This window comes from Euprymna scolopes, chromosome 20 (genome assembly GCF_053919585.1).
Source record: "Euprymna scolopes isolate OS-2025 chromosome 20, ASM5391958v1, whole genome shotgun sequence".
Lineage (NCBI taxonomy): Eukaryota > Metazoa > Mollusca > Cephalopoda > Sepiida > Sepiolidae > Euprymna > Euprymna scolopes.
The window spans coordinates 49227110-49253752 of NC_136501.1; the positions used below are offsets into that span (position 1 = coordinate 49227110).

Below are 26643 nucleotides of genomic sequence, written 5' to 3' on the forward strand. Positions count from 1 at the left end.
TATATATACTTACAAGAAGTGAACGAATTAGAATATTCTTTTTATATATATATATATATATATATATATATATACTTACAAGAAGTGAACGAATTAGAATATTCTTTTTTTATATATATATATATACTTACAAGAAGTGAACGAATTAGAATATTCTTTTTTTATATATATATATATACTTACAAGAAGTGAACGAATTAGAATATTCTTTTTATATATATATACTTACAAGAAGTGAACGAATTAGAATATTCTTTTTATATATATATATATATATATATATATATATACTTACAAGAAGTGAACGAATTAGAATAAAAACATAATAGTCATATGCACATGTCTCAGTTTCTGTATTAATTCAAATATAATATATACATGTATTTTACGACCGGACAACACCGGGTGGCCTGCTAGAATATTTATAAAAATAAGAATTAAAAAAAGAAAAAAGTGATAGTAGCACGGCGGGAGGAGGGGGATAAAAACAACAGTAGGCAGAGGTGTTAAAAAAAAGTGGTAGTAGGCAGGCTCGAATCCGAATCTATAACGTGAGGGGGGGGGGGGAGACCTGACCTCTTAGTCGACGTCTCCATCGTGCTACCGAAAGTCAAGAGCGTTGAAATTAAGTGAAGTCAATCCAACGATAATGATGACCTGCTAAATTTGTATTATTCATCGGACTACTGTTCTCATCTTGAGTGTGATGTTCACAATGTTTCGGTCGATGTAACCTCCGACTTTCTTCAGGTGTATCTTGTCGAACTCAGGAATGTTTCTGTCAAACTCGGGAATTTGGACAGAATTTCGAGTGGAACCCTTTATTTACTACACAGGGGTAGCGTGTTCTTGTTCCGTCAGCCATGATTGGATAGAGGTCCTAAGTAATTCGCAAATGTATTGAACCTTCAACCTTTAGGAGAATATCACTTTTACAATTGATTTTTCCCAGTACTCTAACCACTGTGCCACAGGTCCTTGCGGACTTGCTAAATGTTGGCAAAAAAAGTTACTCCTTGTACAAAACTGCCCAGTTTAGGGTGAAAGAATTTATGTTTTTGGCCAATTGTCGCCTGAAAGGTCCAGCTTCAAAATGATACCGATCTCATCAATCAAATCTGACCCAAGCCCAATTTACCTTGGATCGTCTTTAACCGGAAACTGTCCTCAACTATCACCATCTCGAAACTAATCGATTAATCCAAATAAATTGTCCCTGTCATAGAATTCACTCCTACTCCCAAAACTAACCCTAAATACATCGGCATGTATGTCCAGTCTTTTGTCCCAGCCACCTGATTAACAATCCTATTTCAGTTTACTTTGTGTGCCTTGGAGAACAACTTCCTCTCCATTGTCTTTCTATTAAAGCTCATTTCCTCTACCTTTGTTCTGCTGATAAATTTATTTCCTCTCTTTTCTTTTCTTTTTTTTTTTTTTTTTTTTTTTGTGCTTTCCTAACACTTTGGTGGAGGGGTATTAATAATATCACATTCCTACATTTTTCGATATCGATACATAATTGATTAATAGTACATAAAAAAAAATGTGTAATTTATATATATGTGATAAAAACGCTTACACTTAAAGTTCTCACAATTATATAGGCATACAGATCGCAATTTATGCAAATTTAAAAAAATTAAAAAAAAAAAAAAGAAGTGTAATATTGAACTCGGGGCTAGGATTAGGAGTAGAGGGAGGCCTTCTTCATGCCAGGGCAACGTCGAATGTTCATGCTGGTACCGTACAGATTGGGGTCATCCGTAAACTATAAAAAAAAAAAAAAAGTCTGATACTCAAAAATAAATTTTCATGAAGGAATTTCTGGGGAAAAATATTACTTTTCTTCTGACCGCTATAAAAGCTATTTATAACTACAGAATATTTTTTATGTGCATGTTTTATTTCGATTTTTTTTATTTGATTTTTTTTATGAAATCTGAACTCGTTATTTTAACAAAATAATTGGAATTTATGTAGCTTATTAATTTAATGAACATAGATCAGAATAGAATTTTATAATGAGTTCAAGGCTTTCTTTTCATTTATTATAATAAAAAAAAAAAAAATCTTTTAATCTCAGTTTATATAAAGTTAGGTATGTGTGTATGTTTATATATTTGTTTTTAGGATTCCTTCCTAAACTAATTAATAGTGATGGGACGATTCCAATATTTTTCCCCGATTCCGATACAATTACCGATTCTGATTCTTTATAAATCTCTAATCATTTAACTATAAAATTGTTATTTCCCTCGATTTTCGTAAAAACACATGTTAAATATGCAGATATTTTCCTAAACATCAAAATACACTTGTGGAAGATAATCTATCGATTTTAGCTTTACTGGTATTTTAAAATCAATGAATATTTATTATTTTATCGTTATTACCAGCAATGGAAGATTTTTACTTTTAAACAAGATCAAATAAAAAAAAAATACAATTAAAAGAATCGTTTTGGCATCGGAAAAAAGGCACCAATTTTTTTTTATTCCGATACCAATTCCGATAACCCCAAATTTGTCGATTTTTCAGATTTCTGATTCCAATTCCGATTACACAACCCAACACTAGTTTAAATACTAACGTTTGTAGCTTTAACAGATTTCGTTTTATTTTTCTGCAGGTTATCGAAATGAATAGACATTGCTTTTTTTTTTACTTATGTGTCACTACTTATCAAGGCCTGAAAACCATGAGAGGGTAAGACTTAATGAGATTATAAGTTGAACGATGAACAACGTTATGAGGGGATTGAAAACAATAAGTAGAATAAGCAGGATTTGATTATTTAAAAGGATTACTCAAAAAGAAGGAGTCCCCCGATGCCAGAGTCGAACTGTTAGACTTGAGTATTCCCTTCCTGTTTCCTGCTTCTCTGACTGTACTAAAAAACAGAATTTTCAAAGTAATGTGTAAAGACATCTCGCTGCTCAACTTCCTACTTAGAATGTTCCCTATGGATACAGTTCTAATTCTCAGTAAGCCCTTCTGTCTCAGTGGCGATTTGCCTTGTTTGGGGTGAATATGAGTAAAAAAAAAAGAGAAGTATTTGTTCACATTAGACTTGAAACGACCATGTTGTCGTCAGCTGAGAATCAGCCTCATAGTATTGCATTCGATTTGTTTTGTTTTTTAGGTAGAGAGAAAAAGAAAAGAAAATTCTTTGCTTTGTAGCTAGACAAGGTCTAGCAGTGAATATTTTACAGGGAAGAACTAGAGATCGGAGCTTAGTTAAACACCTAGCATGAAAATAACGATTGCAGAGAGAAAGACTAAGAACGTCTCTCCTATTAAGAAAAGGGGCTGTAGGGAAGAGAATAGATAATTCCCGCTAGATTGTGAAGTTGATTTTGTACTCTGTGAAGGTTAGAAAAAGAGCTGTGAGTGATTCTGATTCTGATACCCCCAAATCTTCCGATTTTTCCGATTCCCGATTCATTATCCCAACACTACTAATTAACCTAGTTGGATTATGTTCTCATCTTGATTAATATCTGTACAACGTTACAGTCGATGTAACCTCCGACCTTCTTCAGGCGTATAAGTCGCCATGTTTTGTAAATAAATATGTTCAAATAACACTCAAGATGAAAACATTAGTTTGAAATAAGGCAATCAATCATTCGTTATCTCTAAACTTCAGAATTGTAATTAACCTATTATTATAAATTCTGGAACAGCTTAAGGGATTGTGATAGGGCTATATTTAATTTAATTTAGTTTTATGTAAATAGGGAGAAGAAACCGTTCATGAAAATTCACATACCTCCAATTTTTGTAAAATTTTAACAATACAACAAATATTCCCCCAATATTTTATTTTATTTTTTTTTTTCAGTTGTTAGAGGGTATAATATTGATACATCCCATTTGTAATTTCAAATATTTCAGATTTGCATTAAATTTATTCATAGTTATTTTCTATTCTGGCCGTGTCATTGTCTCTCACATTGGCAACTGCTGAGGGGATGAACACAGTGGCTCACAATGATGAAAAAAATAAACAATCCAAAACACAAACGGCGACACGTTCTGTATATATCAGTTGTGCCTGACACCATTTGACTCTCTAAATACTAAGGTCTACATCTTCGGGATCTCTTTGTCGTCAGTTGATGTCAGCTTAACTTGTCATCCTAAACTTTCCCAATCTAGCCCAAGCTGCAGTCTGCCGTCAGCTGTCTCTAACGTGAAACTGTCTCAAACTGTCACAAATTCAAGACTGTCCATAAACTGTTCCTGTTGCAAAGTTCACTTCCACTCCTAAAACATCAATTATGGAAGATTCCCTGAACTTCATTTTCTTAAGACGACTTTAAATTTTAGACATTTTCTGGAATCAAAATTGTAAAATGGATTTTGATCAAAATTTGAATGAGGATTCTAGACATAAGGTTTAGTGTCCTTATATCCTTATTTTAATCTCCGTAAGTCGACATAAAAGTGGTGCAAAACTGTTCCGTTCATGAATTAATTTTACCTGTGGAAAAAAAGCAGATGTACATTAAATTTAACGAGAATGGCCCGTGGAAAATCTACAAACAGGTAATTTATAAAAAATAAGTTTTAATTTTACGATTTTTAAAAAATTAAATACAGTTGACCGATCTGGCAATCAGCAACCCCCCCCCCTCCCTCGTACTGTAGAGATCTCCCCATATGGTGGAAGGCTTTCTATTCTGATGGCTTTATTTTTCTTCGTGGTACTCATTTTTTAAATTCCCTCTCCACATACTGTTTTCCCGGCTGTACCAACATGTACAAATGTAAATGTAATGTTAACAAACCTCTTGCTGCACAGATCTTTACTTAGGATACCTCTATAGGTATGACTATTAATTCTCAGTAGTCCTTTTTTTTTTTTCATCTATTTGACAATTTGATTTGTTTAGAATGAATCAAAGTATAAGAAAAAAAAAAAGAACAACAAACAAAAACACTAAGATTTATTGGGATTAAATGAATACATGGGGAATGTGAGAAAAAGTGATTTTTATTTCATTCTTCATCATGTAAATGTCCAAAAAATAACACTGAAACTACGAGGTGCATTCTGAAAGTAAAGCCTCCTTGTGCTCTACAATTTATTTTTCTACATAATCAGAACCATTCTCAATGCACTTTTGCCAGGAGCCCTAATGATGCATCTCTGCTTCTGACGCACGTTCATGACGGGTTGCTTTCTTAGTATCCCATCCTCAATATCTGCAACAGAGACATAAAACTTTCAGGTCATTAATAGGACTAGGACAACAAGCATATTATTTTCATTGTTCCGACACAGTTAGATACAATTAATCAACCGAGAACCACATCACTCTACATAAAAAACATATGAGATATCAATGGATATATACGTGAGAATCAAAACAAGGTAAAGAATATGTTGTTCTCATAGCCCTAGTCCTGAATGCATAAGTTCAATCATCATACCAAATCAATTTACAATCCCCTCTAATCCATTCGGGCAGAACAAAAAAATAAGAGGCATTACTTTTCGAATGTCCCTTGTATATAAGGTTGGTGGGAATGAACACCAGTGTTCAATTGTTAAGAAAAATTTTGAAATAAGAGTGTAATATTTATTTATTTTATGCTTATTTATATATATTTATATTTTCTTTGTGGTATGCTACAAGAGATCAGAACGCCATCAGTACCATCAGTTTCAAATCCAAACAAAAAGGACCTATAGTTGGTCATATACGCCAGACTCTCATCAGTCTCTGATTATATCTGTACTAATGTTGTTTTGATCTTGTGTAACGCACACACACGCACACACACACACACACACACACATGCACACGCATATAAAAAATTGAAAAGAAACTGGAATCTTGGGAAGATTTTCAGCATTCCAGTAATTATAGATGCAACTGAACTCATGAAAAAGAATTTCAAAAACTATCTGGCAAATATACCAGGTGAACCAAGTGCAATAGCACTTAAGGTGACGGTTAGAATCTTAAAATATCACTTGGTTCGAATCTGAAATAGTAGGTGAATGTCTGCCATCCAGTAAAATGCCCCATCCTAGTTCATTCCATTCCCTGTGGACTCCAAAATGGCTGGCCCGATTTTTATGAAATTTCATACAAATGTACTTTGTGTCTGGCAGTGTTCTTTAGTAGATTTTGTGTCGAAATATCTTCACTAAGTATCGATAATTGAAAAAAAAAAAACTCCGGTGAAAGAAAAAAACAGGCCATTTTGACCGAAGTTAACACCTTTTACATCCGAACGTCACAAGTGCATTTGAGAAGTTTTATTACCACACAAGCAGAAAGGCCCGGCATAGTCAACAGTAGGTTCTTTGATGTGACAGGGGCGTATTTGAAATGAATGTTTCTTTTTAGAGCACAATTCAACCATGATAAGTAACCATGATTGCATTTTAAACTTTAATTCAAGCCGTTATATATAAAAATAATTTTATAGAATCAACAGTAGGTTCTCTACAGTGCAATGTAGACTACAATGTATTGTGGACTAAATCACTACATGGAGGCATGTGAAGCTTCCTCCTTGTGCATCGCGATGTATCTCCAACTAGAGCAGGAAATCAATCGATTTGATTGAAAAATTGTCAGTTTCATTGATGTTGATGATAGTAAAAATACCAGAGTGTGAAATATTCGTTGATAATCATTCAATCCCGGACAATGTCGGATCTCCCTGCTAATATATAACGTTTGTCTTATTGAAACATGTTCATTTTGACCAATCGTTACACAATGCCACGTAAACACGAGAGACACTAGCCCATGTGCACGTTTAACCGTTGGGTCACTAAATTCTGTGGGTTGGTTTTGAATTTCTTCAGGGTGCTGGCACTCAGCAATGTGATCCTGAACGCTGCAGGTGTAATGAGCCTGATTTATTATCCCATCATTTCATTTACATCCAACCGTATGTGATTTTTACAACAGACCGACAATAGCCAAGCCGTCACCAAACAGTCAAATAGTACCATCACTAAACGTAATAACTTTTTTTTTTTTTTTTTCCACTTCTCATACTTAAGGTTAGGGTCCGTACCTCTTTTTACTTCTTTCTTGTGTCAAGAATGTTTTTAATTTTTTTTTTTTTTTTTTCAAACCAGTAAGTGAATGAACTTCATTTACTTTATTTTATGGGGTGGGTGGGGCGGGGGGTAAAAATTTATTTTTAGCCCTAACCTAACTTGGTTTTGCAATGGTTGCATTTCACAATATATATATATATATATATATATATATATATATATATATATATATATATATATATATATATATATTCTTTTCAATCATAAACTAACTGCTTTAGCCGTTTTACTTGTTTTGTTTTTACAAGGTAGTAACAGCTTATCAAGACCCAGAAGCCACTCGAGGATAAGGGTAACTGAATGCACCATTGTGATTAATCGTACTATTGGAAATTGCGTAGAAGTTAATTATTTACAGCGACGGCTTAACAAGAACTTGTTTACATTGGACTTGAAAAGGACCATGTTATAGTCAGGTGGAAAGCAGGCCAGCAGTATTGTGTTCCACAAACAAGCAAATCTAGGAAAATTCGAAATGATTGATGAATTATACCGATTTAATCAAACGTGTTAGTAATCTCTCTCTCTCTCTCTCTCTCTCTCTCTCTCTCTCTCTCTCTCTCTCTCTCTCTCATGTGTATTTATGATGGCTAGAGGATTATCCTTTCTTGCGTTGCATGCTGGAGTTGGTTGTCCAAATGCCAAGCTCCGATTTACTAACAAATACAAACACGTTATAGTTAAAACCTTAGTTCGGGTTTAATAAAGTGTGATTTAATTTGAAACTTCCGTTTTTTTTTTTTTTGTTTGTTTATCTGACTGTACAATAAGCAGGCATGAAAGAAAGGATTATCTCCCTTTTAACAGATGCCGCCATTAAATAATATCCGATTATTGATTAGACACTAATAGTAATCACAACAAAAATTACTCGGTACTTTTGTACGCTTTTTGTGATCAGTTTTACAAAGATATACGCATGCTTATTAGAAAGTGTATGCATCTTCCAGATGCAGAAATTTTCGCCTGTATGTTAGCAACTTGTGTTCATTTAATTGTATGCAATAGATATTATACTTTGGCATTAAATAACTCAATCATAAAAAAAAAAGAAATGACGAAAATATGCATGTTTTATGAATGCATGAAATTTTTTTTAATGTTTTTAATGCTTTTAATGCTTTTTTTTTTTTGTGAAAAAAAATGTACCCTTAAAATTATTATTTAGTTATTCAAAAATGATATTCAGAAATCATCGTATTAAGCAATTTATTAAAGTGCGTTTTTCAAACTCATTATGTAATTTAGACATCTTAGTTATTCTAGTGCGCATCATATATATATATATATATATATATATATATATATATATATATATATACCGTCCGGCCGTGCTTGCTAGAAGTCTTCCACTATCGAGTGATTCCATCTTTTAAAAGAAGGGATGACAGGTGTTTTTATTTATTTATATATATATATATATATATATATATATATATATATATATATATATATATATATGCGTATGAGGTATGGTTCAGAGGCTAAGGAATGAGGGTGGAGTCTTGTATGTTTTGGTTTTGATTCTAACTGATGTCCCCCCCCCCAAGTCATATATTTTTAGTTTTGATCTCACTACTATATATTAGGTTCAATATTATAATCAGAATAATTTGTCCCTATTATAATAATAATAAATACGTAATCTGCATGAATTAAAATATATTTAAGCGTATCTTACGACTGGGCAATGTCAGGCAGCCTGCTAGTGTGTGTGTGTATATATATATATATATATATATATATATATATATATATAGGGCGTTTCAAATGTAAAAAAAAAAAAAAAAAAAATTAACTCAAACAGTTGAACTACGAAAAACGGGAGCTACACCATTAAAACGAACGACCTTTGTGCTCCAGAATTTATTTTTCTACATCGTCATCATCATACTAAATGCACTTTTGTCAGCGATGAACGATGGCTGTTCATGGGCGTTCAGAGTGCGCTTTCTCATACAACGATCGTTTCAAAAGTAAAGCCTCTTATTTTTAATTTTTTTAACTCAAAAAGTTAAAGTGTTACGAAGACAGGAGTGGTACCATTAAAACGGGCGACCTTTTTGTACTCCAGAATTTATTTTTCTATATAGTCACTACTATTCTGAATACACTTTAACCAAGAATTCAATGACATCTGTTTCTGACGCGCGTCCATTATGGGGGGGGGGCTTTGTTAGTCTCACACTGTCAATATATGCGATAGAGAGATACAACTTTGAGGTTATGAATACATGAGTTCAGTCATCTAATAATTTGCAATTTTGTCTGGTCCATTCGAGCAGAAAAAAAAATAGGAGACATTACTTTTGGAACGTCCCTCTTATATATAGAATCTATATATGCATACATTAGGAAAATACCTATCCTATAACCGGTGTGACCCATTCGGGCAAAATAAAATTTTTTTTAAAATAGGCGACATCACTTTTGGAACATCTCTCATATATATATATATATATATATATATATATATTAGTGTTGGATCGATTAATCAGAATCGGGAATCGAAAAAATCAGAAATTTTTGGGGTATTGGAATCGGAAAAATTTGTGCCTGTTTTCCGATGCCAACAACGATTCTTTTAATTGGCTTTTTCATTTGATTTTCTTTAAAGAAAAATATTCTACCGCCGATAGTAATACTAAAATAGTGAATATCTGATTTTAACCTATTAGTAAAACTAAAATCGATAGATCATCCCTCACAAGTGAATACTTACGTTTAAGAAAATTCTTGTTGTTGGCGTCCTTCCGTCTAGATAGATGATAGAGAATTGCGCCTGAAGGTTGTCATGAGTGGTGGCAACTGTTGCTGTGACTGGGCAGACCGATGCGGGAGCGACAGATTCTGTTGCACTTCCCGTAGGGATACCTCTGTCATGTCTGCTGATGTTGTCCTTTTGTGCGTGCCTCTCTTCTCCTCCCACTGTTCAGTCAGGCACATTTTTGGACTTTGACCCTCTAGAAGTCATGGTCCGCTGCATAGGGTTCAAGGTCAACAGGGTTGATGTTGTCGGATTTTAAGTCCCTTTTTGTACACGTCCTTAAGTCTGAGGAGTGGTCTGCCGGTTGGTCTACTGCCGGTTAAGAGCTCGCCATACAGGACGTCTTTGGGGATTCGGCCATCCTGTATGCGAACCACATGCCCTAGCCAGCGCAGGCGTCTCTGGGAGAGGAGGGAAAACATGCTTGGAAGATTTGCTTTGGCAAGAACATCTGTGTTCGGAACGCGGTCCTGCCATGTAATTCCTAAAATCTTTCTTGAATTGTGCAGATGGAAGGCATTTAATCTGCGCTCTTGATGCTTGATGAGGGTCCATGTCTCACTGCAGCAGATTAAGATGCTGAGGACACAGGTTTTATATATCCTCATCTTTGTGTTTATGGTCAGCATGTTGTTACTCCACGGTCTCTTAGTCAGGTGGGCCATAGCTGTTGCTGCTTTCCTGATGCGGGTGTTTAGCTCAGCGTCCAGTGAGAGGTTGTTGGAAGCAATGGAGCCTAGATAGGTGAAGTCGTTCATCACATCCAGTGTGTGATCGCCAATGGATATGCAGGAGAGGTTGCTGACATCTTGAGCCATGACATTTGTTTTCTTGAGGCTTATTGTCAGACCAAACTCGTTGCAAGCATGAGCAAGGCGCTCAATGAGTTGTTTTTAAGAAAATATCTGCACATTTAACGTGTTTTTACGGTATTCGTGAAAAATAACAACTTTATAGTTAAAGATGTAAAGATTTAGAAAGAATCGGAATCGTTAAAAATACTGGAATCTCTAATATATATATATATATTTTTTTTTTACATGGAGTTCACCACTTATCAAGGCCCAATGGCCACTCGGGGATAAGGGTTATTGTGTGTACAGTAATCAATGGGATAGTATAGCAATAGTATTGGAGAATTGATAAGGTGTCATTACTTAGGGGGGGGGGCGGTTCATCAGGAATTTGTTTGTGTTGGACTTGAAGACATCCAGGTTGAAGTCCGAAGGGAAACAGGCAAGCGGAACAGAGTTCCACAGGCATGCAGTTCTTAGAAAGAAGCTTTGTTCGTGGAATCTACGTTTTGATTTAGGCACAGATAAGGAGTGGGGAAAATTATTGACGGTATTATTACACACACGCACATACATTAGAAAAATACCTATCCCCCAACCGGTATAAGCAAGTGTTTCAAATTTTAACGTTTCCTTTTTCTTTGTGTGTATGGTACAGTTTCGCTGACATCTTCCTAAATTTAAAGTTTACAAAAACAAAAATAATGAGTCCATGTTATACATATTGTTGCCTAGAATAATATATATATATATATATATATATATATATATATATATATATATATATATATATATATGTGTGTGTGTGTGTGTACTATAATAATTAAATACCTAGAACTAGTGTTTCATCTTTTCGAGAATCATCAGTGCATCATTAGATTCGAACCCGGCAACAGAAGCCATCTCTGGCTTTATTAGCAAAGACCCAATTCATTTGTCCACCGTTAACTGCAAAAAATACTGTTGAAATTTAAATTTTTTTTTTTTTTTTAAATGTTTAATGTCTTAAATATATAAGAATATCTGTCTCAGAACTAGTGGCGCAGTTTTGCACCAATTTTATGTCCTGTTATAGAGATTCAAATCAAAATATAATACTGAACCTTATTGTTTCAAAATCTTTATTTTAATTTTTATAGAAATCCCTTACATGATATTGAATCTAGGAAATGTCTAAAGTTTAAAAAAGTCTTAAAAAGAAACTGAAATTCAGCGAATCTTGCTTAATTTCTATCAAATGACTATGGATCAAATTCCATGCAAATCTGAAATATTTGAATTTTCAAAGGGAAGGTTGTGCCCATATTGCACCCTTAAAAACTCTTTAAAATATTCAACAAGGCAGAAATTTGAAAAATAATTATAATTTCCTAATACCTATTGTTAAAATTTCACAAAAATTGGAGGTACCTGAATTCTGGCGGAGAGCTTCCACTCTCTTTTTACTCTCTTTGCATAAAATAAGACTAAACTACATTTTGTGTTCCAAAAATCATAATGATTGGTTAATTAGTTTAGGGGGTAAAACTTGTATATACAAATAAATAAACATATCTAACGTTTTTAATAGAGATATATAAATCATTAATAGAATAAAGGTTTTGTAATGAGGATTTTTGTCAGTGTAGAAGGGATAGGTTCATCTCATTAGATGTTGCTGCTTGATTGAGTTCCCTCCCTTGACGCTTTTCTGATTAACTGTGACCATTTTTTTTTTAAATTTTTATTTTACAGAATTCTACCATCTTTGCAGAGCTTTTAATGGTGTCCGTTCTTGCAAGGTTCTCAGTGACAATATATTTTAAGAGATAATGAATATTTCCTGTCATAATAACATCGACAAGTTTTTTTTTTATTGATTTAAAGTAGTAGATTCTATTTTCCCTTTTTAACAGAAATCGTGGTGTGTTCGTGTGATAAAAATATATATATAATAGTAAGTTATGAAAATATGTGGCAATCAAGCTACACAGAATCTCCCTCGTTTCATTACCCATAAGGAATCGTCAGGCTAAAATGCAAAGAACTTGTGTTACCTCATGTTTTTATATATCCAAGTAGTGTTTAGTTTAGCTAACTAACTAACCAAACTTATTTCTGCTTGCAAGTTAGCTTTCATTAGCTTCACCTAGACAAAGATTTGGTTGACATCTACTTCCTATTCTATTATTCTCTTTTGTATAGGGTGACGCACCTTTTTCTTTCTGGGAATGTCTTGAATTGATAGTTGAGCTTATCTTAACACATGCTTGTTTGGAGTATTTTTGTTATTATTAATAATTATTTTATTTATTGTTAAAAAGTAAAGTTTGTTCTATGTATACAGTTGTTTTCAATTTCACTTTTAAAGTTAATAAGTTTGGGATGGTTCCTTAAAGCTTAGAATTTCAAATTTCTCATTTAGTCTTAATCTACAGAGATTGTCTTAATTTCTACATGTACTAGAAATGAAATAGTAATATATATTTCTTTTAAGATCACATAAAAGATTAAGTAGTACCCCAAAAGCTTATACACAACCAAAGTTCACATTATATAATATTAATGTTGTGGTTTTAGAGCAAATCTGGAACATGTTTTTAAATTATTATATATATCCCCTGTTCTACTACTACTACTATTATTATTATTATTATTATTATTATTATTATTATTATTATTATTATTATTATAAAAAAAATAAAAAAATATAATAAAAAAATATAAAAAAAAATATAATAAAAAAAATATAATAATAATAAAGAAAAAATTAAATAATAAAAAAAAAAATAAAATAATAATAAAAAAAAAGAGCGAATTTGCATAGAATATATAAACAGCAACAAATTTGGATTCCAATAACGTCTTGGAACGTTCTAAGAATGTTTCTGCTAAAAAAGTTAAAAATATATACACTCATACTCTCTATCTCTAACTCACACACACACACACACACACACACACACACACACACACACGCACGCACACTTTTAAATATTTACAAACTGGATATTTATTATAAACAGACCATTGGTTTCACAGACGTCCCTCCAAGTAGATTCGTTAGAAATTTAATAATAGTTTCTAATTCTCAGCATCGTCTACAAAGAAAAAAAAAGAAAAAAGAAACTTTCATATTGCTTTGGTGTATTTACGGAGCGTACTTAAATGTGGTTCCTATTTACTTTGCCTCCCCACAAGGGCAGAGTGAGACACCAGGGTCGTTTTTTAATGTGGAGAAAAAAAAAAGCAACTTTTTCTTTGGTCAATATGCCGTTTCTGTATATCACATACTTTTTTTTTTCAATTGGATAAAACTTCTTTATTGTCTCATAGTAGACATCTTATTCAATATCAATTAGATATTCCTCAAGGTTTTGAGTGATGCAAGCAAAATTTATAAGCAAGAAAAAAAAAAACAAGATTTAATTTTCCAACAAACATAATCATTAGAATTCGAAGTGTTTGATAGGTTTATGAAACGTTGTGAGGATAAAACACCGAAGAAGAACGATCCGAATAATGCAAAAAAAAAAAAAAAAAAAAAAAGGTTTTAAAATGTGAATAGCTTTTAGTATTTTTACATTTTTTTTTTTATGTCATGTTCTTTATATGTGGCTCTCTTTGCAAGGGCAAAGTTGGACACAAGCTTCGTTTTCAATGTGGTGAAAATCCAGTTCCCCAAAAGAGCTATTCTTAACTGGAACAAGAATCCACTCACTGGTCCAGTAGGTCCTGGATATGACCTTAAACTATATCCGATGGTGAGGGCCCCAGCTTGCAGGCCTTAGGAAGTGTGGAGCCACCCTTTAATTGCCATTGCTCCCAGGTCCATTCTGACCCGGAGTGGTAGCACCTGTTAGGGTCCCAACTATGGGTTAAATAGAATACGACTTAAAAAACAAGTATACTATATTAAAAAATCGTTCTTCAAAATCACCAGATTCGGCATTAAATAACCTGAAAAGGGTTGATATGCCGTAAAACAAAACAACCAACCAACCAACTGGTCCAGTAACAGATACAACCCCCTTATGTCATTTCTTTCTATGCCTATTGTGGAAAAAAATATATGGAAATCGCTCAAGAAAAGGCATGAAACCACTTGATGCAACAAGCTAACAAGAAGAAAGATGCTTAACACAAAGACAGGAGATGCGTATTAACGGAAAAATATGTGCATATGTTCCGATGCCAAAACAATACTTTTAATTGTCTTTTTTATTTGAACATGTTTAAAGCCAAATCTTTATTTGCTGATAATAATAAAATAAAAAAATATTTATTGATTTTGAACTATTAGTAAAGCTAAGATCAATGGATGACTCCCCCCCCCCCAGTGTATTTTTTTTTTTCGTTTAGGAAAATATGTCCACGTTTAGCATGCATTCTATGGTAATCAGGGGAAAATAACAACTAATTTAGAGATTTATAAAGAATCGCAATCGGTAATTGTATCAGAATAAGGGAAAAATATTGGAATCGTCCCCTCACTACTATTAACCTTAATCTTGAAAAGACCCAGGTTATAGGTTGGGGAAAAATGGTCAGCAGGAAGAGTTCCATAAGTCTCAGTTCTTGGAAAGAAGGTACTGGAATAGGAAGATGTATTACAATGAGGTATCAAAACATTGAATTGATTGAGACCACTAGCTAGTCAAACGAGCTGAAACAAAGGAAGCAGGGAATAGATCAAACAATTCTGAAGAATACATGCCATAGTATTATTTACAGAAGTGAGATAAGCAACATCATGTCTGTGATAAAGAGGTTGCAGAGAAGAAGAAAGGGGGGGGGGGCTAATAAAATTACAGATACGTTTCTGCACCTTATCAAGAACCCTCAAACAGGACAGGGATTCACACGCCCAAATATGACAACAGTATTCCATACACGGCATGAAAATAGATTTGTAATTACAAGATTATATATAAAAATAATTTTTTTTTAAATATTGGAACAATTAGAGACATACAAAGAATTATGGCGTTGTTATATAAATCCTAAGATGCTAAAAAAAATTTTTAAAAAAGACAAAAATAGAAGTTTTGGAAGATTTTGAAACAGAAATTTTTTTTTTTTCTGTTTCAAAAATATTTTTTTTTGCACTCTGAATTTCTCTGATTGCATATTACACGTGTGTATACACTTGGATAGCTTGTCGGCTGCTGCATCAGTAATTAGACCGTGGATTGCCACACGGTACTCGGAGGCCATCAGAATTTATCAGATCCGCAGCAAATGCAGTTCCGGTTGTTGTGCATTAGATTTGCTATAGCACAGAAAATTTGATTCAACACTCTTCTTCATTCCATGTTAACCAGTGCTGTAACGTGAAAGCACGGATGGGTGTTTGTGCGACAGTGTTGAAGCGTTTGAATGCTGCTCCATATTCCCATGAAGGGTGATTTTTACTATCCATTATCTTCAAAGGGTCAAGAAATTTAGTTTTTTAAAAAATAATTTTGTTGAACCTAACTTTGATTGTTTCTGCATGTTTTTAGATGTGGAATTTGGATTTAAATTTTTTTTTTTTTTTTTTTTTTTTTTAAATTCTATATTAATGAGCCGTTATTAGTGTTGGGACAATGAATTGTGAAAAACAAAAAAAATTTTTTTTTTTTTTTTTTTTAATTCTATATTAATGAGCAGTTATTAGTGTTGGGACAATGAATTGTGAAAAAAAAAAAAAAAAAAATTCTTTTTCACCATTCACCAACATCAGTCGTTGTGAAGATGCACTTAAAGAAGGTCGGAGGTTTCATCGACCAAAACGTTGTTGGAGTAACATCCAGGATTAGAATAGTAATCCAAATCATAAAAAATATTAATGAGTTTATCAATCTTGGATTCAATAAATAAAAAAAGAAAAACACTTAGAAGTTTAAGTCAGAATTGTTCTCCGTAATAGAAGTGTTGTTTAAATTTTTAGATAAAATATGCATAAAATACGCTTATAAGCCAAATTACAACGCAATATTATAATAAATATTTATTTTAAACAAACTAATAAATATTTGTTTATTTTAATAATATCGCATTGTAATTTGGCTTTTAAATGTATTTTATATGTATTTTCTGAAGAAGTTTGTTAAATTAAAAAGACAAAGAAATGCAAATTTTGGATTTTAACGGAAAAAAAAAAGTTTTCTTTTTTTTTTTTTTTTTTTTTTTTTTCGCTATTTCGAAAATATTTGTTTGCACTCTGATTTTCTCTTATTGTATACTAGCCTGGGTGCCCGGTGTTGCCTGGGTGTTTGGAGGTGTGTGTTGAGCAAAAAAAAAAAAAAGTGGTAGTAGGCAGGCAAGCTTGAACCTGTGACACGAAGGCAGAAAAGAACGTGGGGGAAAAAAAAAAGTGACGTCGTTGCCGTTGTGTCCATTGCCAAACCGGAAGGTTTTAAATTAAGGCTAGTCAATCAAAAAGAGGGGATGACTTTCGAAAATATCAGCAATAAAAGCGACCTCTCTCTGTAGAAAAGTGCCCAGTTGAGGGTGAAGGAAATTATGTTTTTAGCTAATTTTTCGATATTTGTCGTCCGAAGGGGCGAGCTTCAAACCAATACTGATCTCGTAAAAATCCGTCGGCTCTGTTGAAAGTTTTAGGCATACATACATAGATTTAAACATACAGGTGAGACTTATATTATAGATTACATGTGTATACAGTTGGATAGCTTGTCATTTGACGCATCAGTAATTAGACTGTGGATTGCCACAAGATACTCAAACACCATCGTAATTTACCAGATCCAAAACAAATGCAGTTCCGATTGTTGTGCATTAGATTTGTTACAACACGGACACTTGATTCAATGCCCTTCTTCATTCGATCTTAACCAGTGCTGTAATGTGAAAACATAGATGGCCGTTTATGTGACAGTGTTGTAAATCTACGTTTAAAAACAGATGAAGATTATCCACTATCCTCTGCCTACTAAGAAAAGAAAAAAAAAAAAACGATTCTAGAATTGGAATCGGTAATTGTATTGGAATCGGGGGGGGGGGTAAAAATATTGGAATTTTCTCCTCACTAGTAACCATACTACACATCTCAACAAAATTAGGCCCCCCCCCCCAACTTCATACTATACTTGTTCACATAGACATATGGCCTAATTGTTAATTGGGTAAAATTCAGTTTTAAGTCAATGTTTTTTGGAGGTTAAAGGTTCAATCCTTACTTCAGACAAGTGAGGTGCAGAGGTCTTGTGATATCCTGAGCTAACTTGATCCCATGTCCCAAGCACTGAAGCCTAAATCCTAGTACTGAGAAATATTATGAGAAAGGAAGATGGTTTAAATATTATTAGACTAAACTTTTTAGTTTGTTAAAAGCATGGAAAAGGTTATGGTCTGTTGACTTAGAATCAGTGTTTTATGCCAAATTGATGGTTAAAGTTTTGTTCATTTTTTTTTTTTTTTTTTTTTTTTGCATTAAATACCAATCCCTAACTCTGCATTAAGCAGATAATAAAATACTTAGTTTGCTGCTCCTTATCATAACAAAGATCTATACAAAATTTCAGCCAGGTCGGGCCAGTAGTTCAAGAAAAAAAGTGAAATGTATAAAGAGAAATATAATATATTGAGCCCTCTACGAGTAGCGGACGAATGTTTATTTAAATAATCGTTCGGACAGGTTAATTTCGGCCACCGATTCCGTAGTCAAGGGGGTAGGACTGCCGACTGTCATCACGACGGTTCTAGGTTCGATCCTCGGCTTGGGAGAGGTGTTAGTCTAGCGGCACTGATGAGTTGTGATACAACGAAACAGGTCTGTATGTCGATGACTAAAATATATTTTATATTTAAAGAGAAATATAATACAGATGCCACCCCACTGCATGCCATTGCTTAAGAAAATCACAAATTATCACTTTTACCTGTTAATGGTGAATGCAGAATGGATTAAATGAGTTTGGTTCGAAATACTGGATAAGTTCCAGAGTTTGACCTCAAGATTTTCGACTTGAAAAAGATGTACCTGAAGATCTGATCAGATCCAGGCCCTTGTCTGCACCATTCTCCTTTATGACCGTGAGACTTGGCTTGTGCGGGCAAGTGACTTACGCAAATTGGAGGTATTCAACTCTCACTGCCTACGTTGCATCCTCCGTTTCTGTTAGCAACAGCTTGTCCCTAACAGTACAATTCGTACTCGCTGCAGGATCGATTCCCTCCAAAAATTTTCCCTTACCAGACACCTTCGCTAGTTGGACCATGCCCTCGACGATACGCAGGTGACTTCATCTGTGAAGTCATTGATCAAGCTCTACCATCAGGCCGGAAGAAATGTTGTGTGGTCAAGTCTATCTAAACCTGCTTTAGGATAGTGAAGTAGGATGCTAGACTTATTTTGGGCCCTCCGCTACGGACGTGATCCGTCATTGGAACCATGAATAGCTTGCATTCATAACAGAAGCAGCCTTGAATCTCTATGGCTGGTCAGCCAGTGTTCAGGACATGGTAAACTTGTTGGAAAGAACTGACCCAACTGATCCAGGGTGAATGCCACAACCATGACTATGATGACCTAAAGATTAAAGGTCAGTCAAAACTCGAATATAACAACCAAACTGAGAATACTAATCTAAATAATTCAAATTGAATATGTTTATATTTTTATCACCTCCTTTAGAGTAAGGCAATGGTTGCATAATCTCTACCAGTCTTTTCAAACAATTTTCTTTTCTTCCCTGTATTAATCACCTTTTCCTTTTTTCTTTTTTCTTTTTCAGAAATGTAGTGACACCGTTTTTTCCCACGTTTAAACGCATGTCATCGTTATAAGTTCTGGTGACAACTTTGTACTCCAAAACTGTCGCCGTTTTGTCATTGTCACGATGCCGAAACGAAAACTAGAAGACAGTGACTCGGCTGACACTTCGTCAGATGTGAATCCCCTTCGATCAGAGACGCCACCACGACCCCAGTCTGAAACTGACGAGAGTAGCAGCTTCAGCGCTGTCACGGACAGCAGTGTTGATGTTCCGTCTGCAGGTAAGCTAAACCACTTTAATTTTTAGTCGCGTGCAAGCGACTCTATAAGTCGGTCCGTCCATAACATTTTGTGCTTGGCCTTTTTGGTTAAGATCAAAGGTCTGTTGTTAATAGATGGTGTTCTTAACTTTTTAAGCTTTTCTATAAACAAGATCAAAGTGTAGTATCTGTTCCGGCAGATACTGCACTTGAGATAATTTGTACCAGTCAATGGAGGGGAAACCCTCTATACTGGGACAATTATTATTTTTGGTAACCAGAGTGACCCCTTTTAGGGGAGCTGGTTTTTACCTCACATTAAAAACGGCCTTGTGCCTAATTTGCTCAGTGGGGGAGCAAATAAATACCATCTGTTCCGGCAGATACTACAAGCTATGACTAGCAAAGACCAGATGTGGGGGCAACCCCACATGTCTGACCTTTAACCAGCTCCCATTTCCCACCTCTCGGGAGCTGGTCCCCTTTTCCCCTTCCCCCTCCCTTCACTCCTCACATTAAAAATCGGCCTTGTGCCTAATTTGCTCGGTGGGGGAGCAAATAAATACCATCTGTTCCGGCAGATGCTGCACTTAAGATAATTTGTACCAGTCAATGGAGGAGAAACCCTCTATACTGGGACAATTATTATTTTTGGTAACCAGAGTGCCCCCTTTTTGCCTACTTTTAGGGGAGCTGGTTTTTACCTCACATTAAAAACGGCCTTGTGCCTAATTTGCTCAGTGGGGGAGCAAATAAATACCATCTGTTCCGGCAGATGCTGCACTTAAGATAATTTGTACCAGTCAATGGAGGGGAAACCCTCTATACTGGGACAATTATTATTTTTGGTAACCAGAGTGCCCCCTTTTTGCCTACTTTTAGGGGAGCTGGTTTTTACCTCACATTAAAAACGGCCTTGTGCCTAATTTGCTCAGTGGGGGAGCAAATAAATACCATCTGTTCCGGCAGATGCTGCACTTAAGATAATTTGTACCAGTCAGTGGAGGGGAAACCCTCTATACTGGGACAATTATTTTTGGTAACCAGAGTGCCCCCTTTTTGCCTACTTTTAGGGGAGCTGGTTTTTACCTCACATTAAAAACGGCCTTGTGCCTAATTTGCTCAGTGGGGGAGCAAATAAATACCATCTGTTCCGGCAGATATTGCAAGCAAAGACCATATGTAGGGGCAGCCCCACATATAAGACCTTGGTCAATGTAGAAGCAACCCTTCATACCAATTGTCACTATCCAGGTCCCCATTTCCCCTTCACTCCTCACATTAAAAATCGGCCTTGTGCCTAATTTGCTTGGTGGGGGAGCAAATAAATACCCTTTTCTTGGCCTTTTGGTCAAGATCAAAGTGTAGTATCTGTTCTCTCAGTTACTAAACTTTCCGCCACCGGGCTTTCGGGCTAGGTTAAGGTGTTTTCATACTAACTTTCGTTAGCAAGGACCGACCCCCTCCTTTGGGGAGTCAGGACCTAAAGGACCGACTCCACATTTGTGGGAGCTTGGACCCGGAAACCGATCCCCTTTTTTGGGAGACTGGAATCTCGGGACCAGCACCACTAGCTGGTAGTTGAGACCTGCTTTTGTTGTTTTTTTTTTTGCATGCGTTTTTTCTTCGTTCCGGTCTCTTCCCTCTAGAGACAGGGGATGGTCTAATTTCTCCACACTTAATTGCCTGAGCAGCACTCTGACCTGCCAGGCCCAAACTTTGTCTATCTTCGCTGCTCTCCCAGTGGATCGAGCAGACAGGGTTCTCTTTCTCGCTTCCGTTGGGGTAGTTAGTGGGTAGGGTGACGTGGGGTTGGGCGGGTGCTTCGTTTCTGCTCCCCTCTGTGGGCAGGGATGCCTATCCCCTCTCTCTCTTAATTGCGACGCGGCACTCTGACCCGCTAGCACCCACTGCGTCTTTCTTCTCTGCTCTCCCCCCTCGCGGGGGGATCTGAGCTGCTAACCCGACATCCCCGTGAGGGGAAGTCAAAAACTCTAATTTCTTCAAAGTCCGCTCCTCCCCCTCCTCCTCCCCCTCCATTCCCCTGGGTTTTCTTTTCCCCCACTACACTTTGGTCCGTGCCAGCGGCCAGTGCAACCGCCACGATGCCAGGCAGGAGGGGTACGTCACCCCAAATGCGCAGCATCTCAACTGCGAACGACTCCCTATGTGAGGGAGCTGATGCATCTCCCGGCGAGACGGCGCCAGGAAACAAGGTAGGGCCCCGGCGCGCGGCGACCTTGGAAGAAAGCGGGAGGGTAGGGCCGCAGCCCGCGGCAACCCCCCAAAAAGCACCTGCAACCGCTCCCCACGAGGGCAACCCAGCGGAAAAAGCTGCCGTTAAGTCACTAGCTGGGGAAAGTGCAGAACCCAGCCAACCAGCTGCACCCCAGGACGGCAGAACCAAGGGAGGAAGACCGGGGAACCCATCCCCCGCTCCCCCAAAGGGCGACTCCCCAACAGAAAAGGAGGAAAACAGCACCGCGGACCAAACCGAGGCGCTGGACGAAGAGGTAATAGCCTCCATCTGCTCACTATTCGGCGGGGAAGACAGTGATTGGCCCCCCAACACTCCCCAAGAGGACCAAATACGGAAAAGGGGTGACTCTCCAGCCAGTGGTAACAAAAGCAAGCTGGAAGGAGAGACACCCTTGACAGTACCCACCAAGGCTCCAGCTGGGAACACGGCACCAGAAGGGGAGACACCTCCATCCCCCAAGGGGACAGCCACCCAGCAAAGGAAGAAAATAAGAAAGGGGAGCGGCCCGGAGAGCAAACCAAGCCAGGACGAAACAACGCCAAAAACACAATGGCCTACTTTGCCTGGTAACGGCCCCGTTCCGAAACCAAAAATGCCCATGACAATGGAGAGCCCCACAACACCAGCTACGCCCCCCAACCCGAGTCCAGCTGACACCCACCAGGATGGAGGACCGGCATGGGGCCCCAAAGAGCAGCAAGGGAAGTTGACGCCCGAAGACTACAGAGCACTCTTCGACTCCACTTACAAGGAGTATACCCAGGGGAACAACATCCAACCCCTCCCGGGTCAAGTGGAAGTTCTGGAGAAAAGAGTGCTCTCGCTGATAACTTCAGACACCAAGACAAGGGGTCTGACGGGCGTCAACAAGGACACCATGATGAACGTGTTGCTGGAGCAGAACATTCCCGCCAACTACATCTGTAGAAGGAGTTACGCACAGTGGGATGTTCTGCTCCCCACCTCCGAAGACGCAGTCAGGCTGTCCAGGACCTGTCATCAGAGCAGGAACATAAAGCTCCAACCCATCTATATGAACAAGAGGAGAGCAAATGTTTCTGCTCTAAACGTCCCCTGCTATATGGAGGCCAAACAACTGGGGGCTATCCTAAGCCAGTATGGGGACGTAGAGGAAGTCACCCCGGTCCGCGGATTAAGAAACATCATGACCGGGGACTACAAAGTACAGATGGTCCTGGACAAGGCTGGATTCTACGCCATCCCAGCCACACTCAAGTTCGGAGAGTGGACACTCTCCCTTATAGTGGAAGGGAGGAGGCCCCATTGCTGGCTGTGCACACAACAAGGGCATATGGCGAAGGACTGTCCGAAGAGGAATGGAGGGAAGAAGCCCACAAAAGCGGCGGGAACAAGCGTGACAACAAATCAAGCCGCTGCTCCCGCGCCGGCCGCAAATCCTCCAGAGGCACCGACAGGCTGGGTGACAGTCGTAAAGAAAGGCAAGACCAACAAACAGCCATTCTTGCAGACAGTCACCCAAGACCAAGACCAACCGAAGAGCGAGACGGAGAAGATGGACACACAGACACCCTCCTCCTCAAACAAGAGGAAACTACCAGAATCTGAGGAGGAGGCCGCGTCAGAGGCAGAGGAAGAAACAACAACCGTCTCTATGGCCCTGAGCGCAACAGAGATCAGGAGGGCCAGGAGGAGGAAAAGCCGCAAGACACGCGCAAACCCTCCTACCCCCACTGAGACTGAGAAGGACTCCCTCGCAACAACAACACAGGATGAGCCCCCTGTGATCCCAACACCCCAGCAACCCGAACAACCTTCCCCCTCTCCTATAAAGGCCCCAAGAAACTCTTCCCGCCCCTCATCCCGTGACAGGAGCCAAAAAGAAGAAAACGAGCAGGCTACCCCCTCCCCAAGCGCTCAGCCTCCCCATCAACCAAAAGAGGTCCCCTCCCCCACTCCCAAAGTCCGCACTGAACGGACCAAAAAGCTCCCCTTCCTGCCAGGAAGCAGGATTTGTGAAACAGACCCTCTCCAACCGGCTCCGGACCTTAAAGGACAACAGAAGGTCCGGTACAATAAACTCAAAAACTTTGAAAAAGTCGGTGGAGACCTAGTAACAGACCCCACTAAATTCAAGGACGCTCCCTTGTTGACCACTTTCGTTAGGGTCGACAAGGACGCTAGGACTGGAGGAATGTGGGCAATGATTAAGGCAGCGAAGAATGCGATCCCAGGCCAGCAGCTGGTGGATAGGGACCATCCTTCGCTGACCAACATTTTCTTTAAATGTGAGGGTAGAATCCCCATGTATGTACACCCATCGCTATACAGGGCACTCAAACTAACCTTCCCCCTGGACGTGGGGGGCGTGGCCAAGGATGGATCACCTTCATCGGATTTACTTACCGGCAGCCTTGGCCAGGCCTGCCATGTCCTCACTGCCCAGGATTTCAGACCCGTCTGTGACAGTGCTTGAGGTAAGTTATCATGTCTTTGAACTTGGCTACATTGAATGTGAGGGGCATCAGGTGTCGAAGCAAGGCCTCGCGCGTTGTGAGAGACTTGGTGTCCCTCAAGGTAGATATTGCCGCTATCCAGGAGACCCACTTTGTTTGTGACGGGGATTGTCAGGTGCTGGTAAACGATTACGATGTCTACTCAGCATATGGCAATACCTATAGTCGTGGAATCTCCTTGCTAGTGAGTCGCACCCTGTCAGCGTCGGTGAATGTTGTTCACGCAGGCGAGGACGGGCGGGCGCTTGTTGTTGATGTTGCTGTTAATTGTAGTGTTTTTCGGATTGTTGCTGTTTATGCTCCCAATGCTGCTGTAGAGAGGGCAACCTTTTTTCGACGGTTGGAGGGCTTCTTAGTGGATCCGGAACGGTTAGTTTTAATGGGGGATTGGAATGCAATCCTTGATCCCAAAATAGATAAGGTCGGGGGGACTAGCGGGTCGGCGTGGTGTGACAGCAGTCTGTCTGACCTGATGGCCTCGTGCGATCTCGTCGACAGATTTCGTCTGGATCATCCGGGGCGGGAGATGTGGACGTGGCATCCTGTAGTGCCTTCCCATCCAAGCACTTACTTGGATCGGATGTTAGTTAGAAGAGGCGATGTAGACTTCCTATCTTGCCCCACGTTCCACTTGCTAGGACACTCGGACCATAAACTTGTTATGGCCCGTTTGAGCTTAAGTGCTAGGCCTAAACTGGCCGGATACTGGAAGTTCAACAGCACCTTGTTGGAGCTGGAGGACTACCGGTTGAAGGTCACTGAGCTAATTCAGCGGGCTTTAGTGGGGGCGGTTACAGGGAGTAAGTGGTGGGTTAGTCTCAAGGCCAAAATTAGGCGCTTCTCTGTCCAGTATAGCCAACGCCTCGCGATAGATAAGGCTAAGGCAAAGAAGCGTTTAGAGGATAAGCTGACCCGGGCGGTGGAGGGGGGGGACCCCCTAGAGTTAGCACTAGCTAAACAAGATCTCAACCGCTTGGCTAGCGAGCGGTATGAAGGTCAAGTAGTTAGGGCTAGGTTAAACAAAGTTTCTAACGAGGCTGTGAATGTTGACGCTGTTGAGCGTAAGGCTGCTTTAAGGCGCGGTTCGGATGGGTACATTCGTAAAGTACATAACCTGGAAGGACACCCCTTAGTATCGACTCGGGAGATCTGCGAGGGGTTTCGGGAGCATCTATCGGTGCGCTTCACCCAACTACCCAGACTCAGGGTTGATGAGTTTGGCAGCTATTTGGCTGACTCGCCCCGCCTCACGGCGGCTCGGGCGGCTAGCTGTGATGGTCTTATTACTGAACATGAGGTCATTACTGCGTTGAAGCAGGTCGGCTATAACAAATCCCCGGGGCTTGATGGTTTACCCTACGAGTTTTACTTGAGGCTGTCGCCCATGTTGGTCCCTATTCTGAAGGATATGTTCAACCATTGGTTTGCCCAGGGTTCCATCCCTGGACAGGTGACCAAGGGTGTGATCACATTGCTGAGGAAAGGTCAACGGCATGGTGGGAGGGAAAACTTTGATGATTTTAGGCCCTTGACTCTGCTAAACACAGAGTTAAAGATTTTGGCAAAGATTCTTGCGAATCGCTTGCAGGTTGTCATCACTGACTTGATCGAACCGGACCAGACTTATGCTGTGAAGGGGAGATCGATTCAAGACAATTTGCACTTGATACGCTCGATCATAGAGGGGACAGAAGACGACGCCGAAGCCGCGCTGATCAGTTTGGATCAGTCCAAGGCATTCGATAGGGTCGACCATCGGTTCCTAGGATCTGTGCTAGAGGCCGCCGGATTTAATCCGGACTTCCGCAAGTGGATCTTTGTTCTGTATGACAGGCCGACGGTAGCGGTGCAGATCAACGGTAAGCTGTCGGAGTCATTCGCTGTCTCTCGGTCGGTGCGACAGGGTTGTCCGCTGTCGCCTCTGTTGTATGTCCTGGCGTTGGAACCCCTCCTTCGCAAGTTAAGGGACGAGGCGGCTACACCAGTCCTGCGCGGAATAGCTCTCCCTGGAGGCACACGAGCCAGGGTTTCCGCGTTCGCCGATGACGTCACCGTGTTCGTGTCTTGCCTCACGGACGTTCAAGCGGTGGTCGAGGCGCTCGCTCGATACGAAGAAGTAACAGGGGCCATCTTCAACCGTAGCAAGTCTGTTGGCCTGCGGTTGGGGGCCTGGACCGGGGTAAACTCGCTTCCAGGTATTTTCAGCTGGACCGATGGACCGGTCCGCATTCTCCGTGTCTGGTTTGGACCGGGACTTCAGCTGGAAAAGA

The 26643-nt window shown here is 38.8% G+C and overlaps 1 protein-coding gene and 1 non-coding gene across 2 annotated transcripts in view; both read left to right on the plus strand.

The window, feature by feature from the left end:
- Positions 1–26643, plus strand: part of LOC145241424 (uncharacterized) — a 151177-nt gene that overhangs the window by 90894 nt on the left and 33640 nt on the right. Inside the window, exon 2 of the mRNA XM_080104371.1 lies at positions 19378–19639. Coding sequence (XP_079960497.1) covers positions 19483–19639 — 157 coding nt within the window. The 5' untranslated portion in view covers positions 19378–19482. The remainder of the gene's footprint in view (positions 1–19377; positions 19640–26643) is intronic.
- LOC145241788 (U2 spliceosomal RNA) lies at positions 20949–21146 on the plus strand. The gene has a single exon (XR_013862606.1). It is a non-coding gene; the product is annotated as a U2 spliceosomal RNA (small nuclear RNA).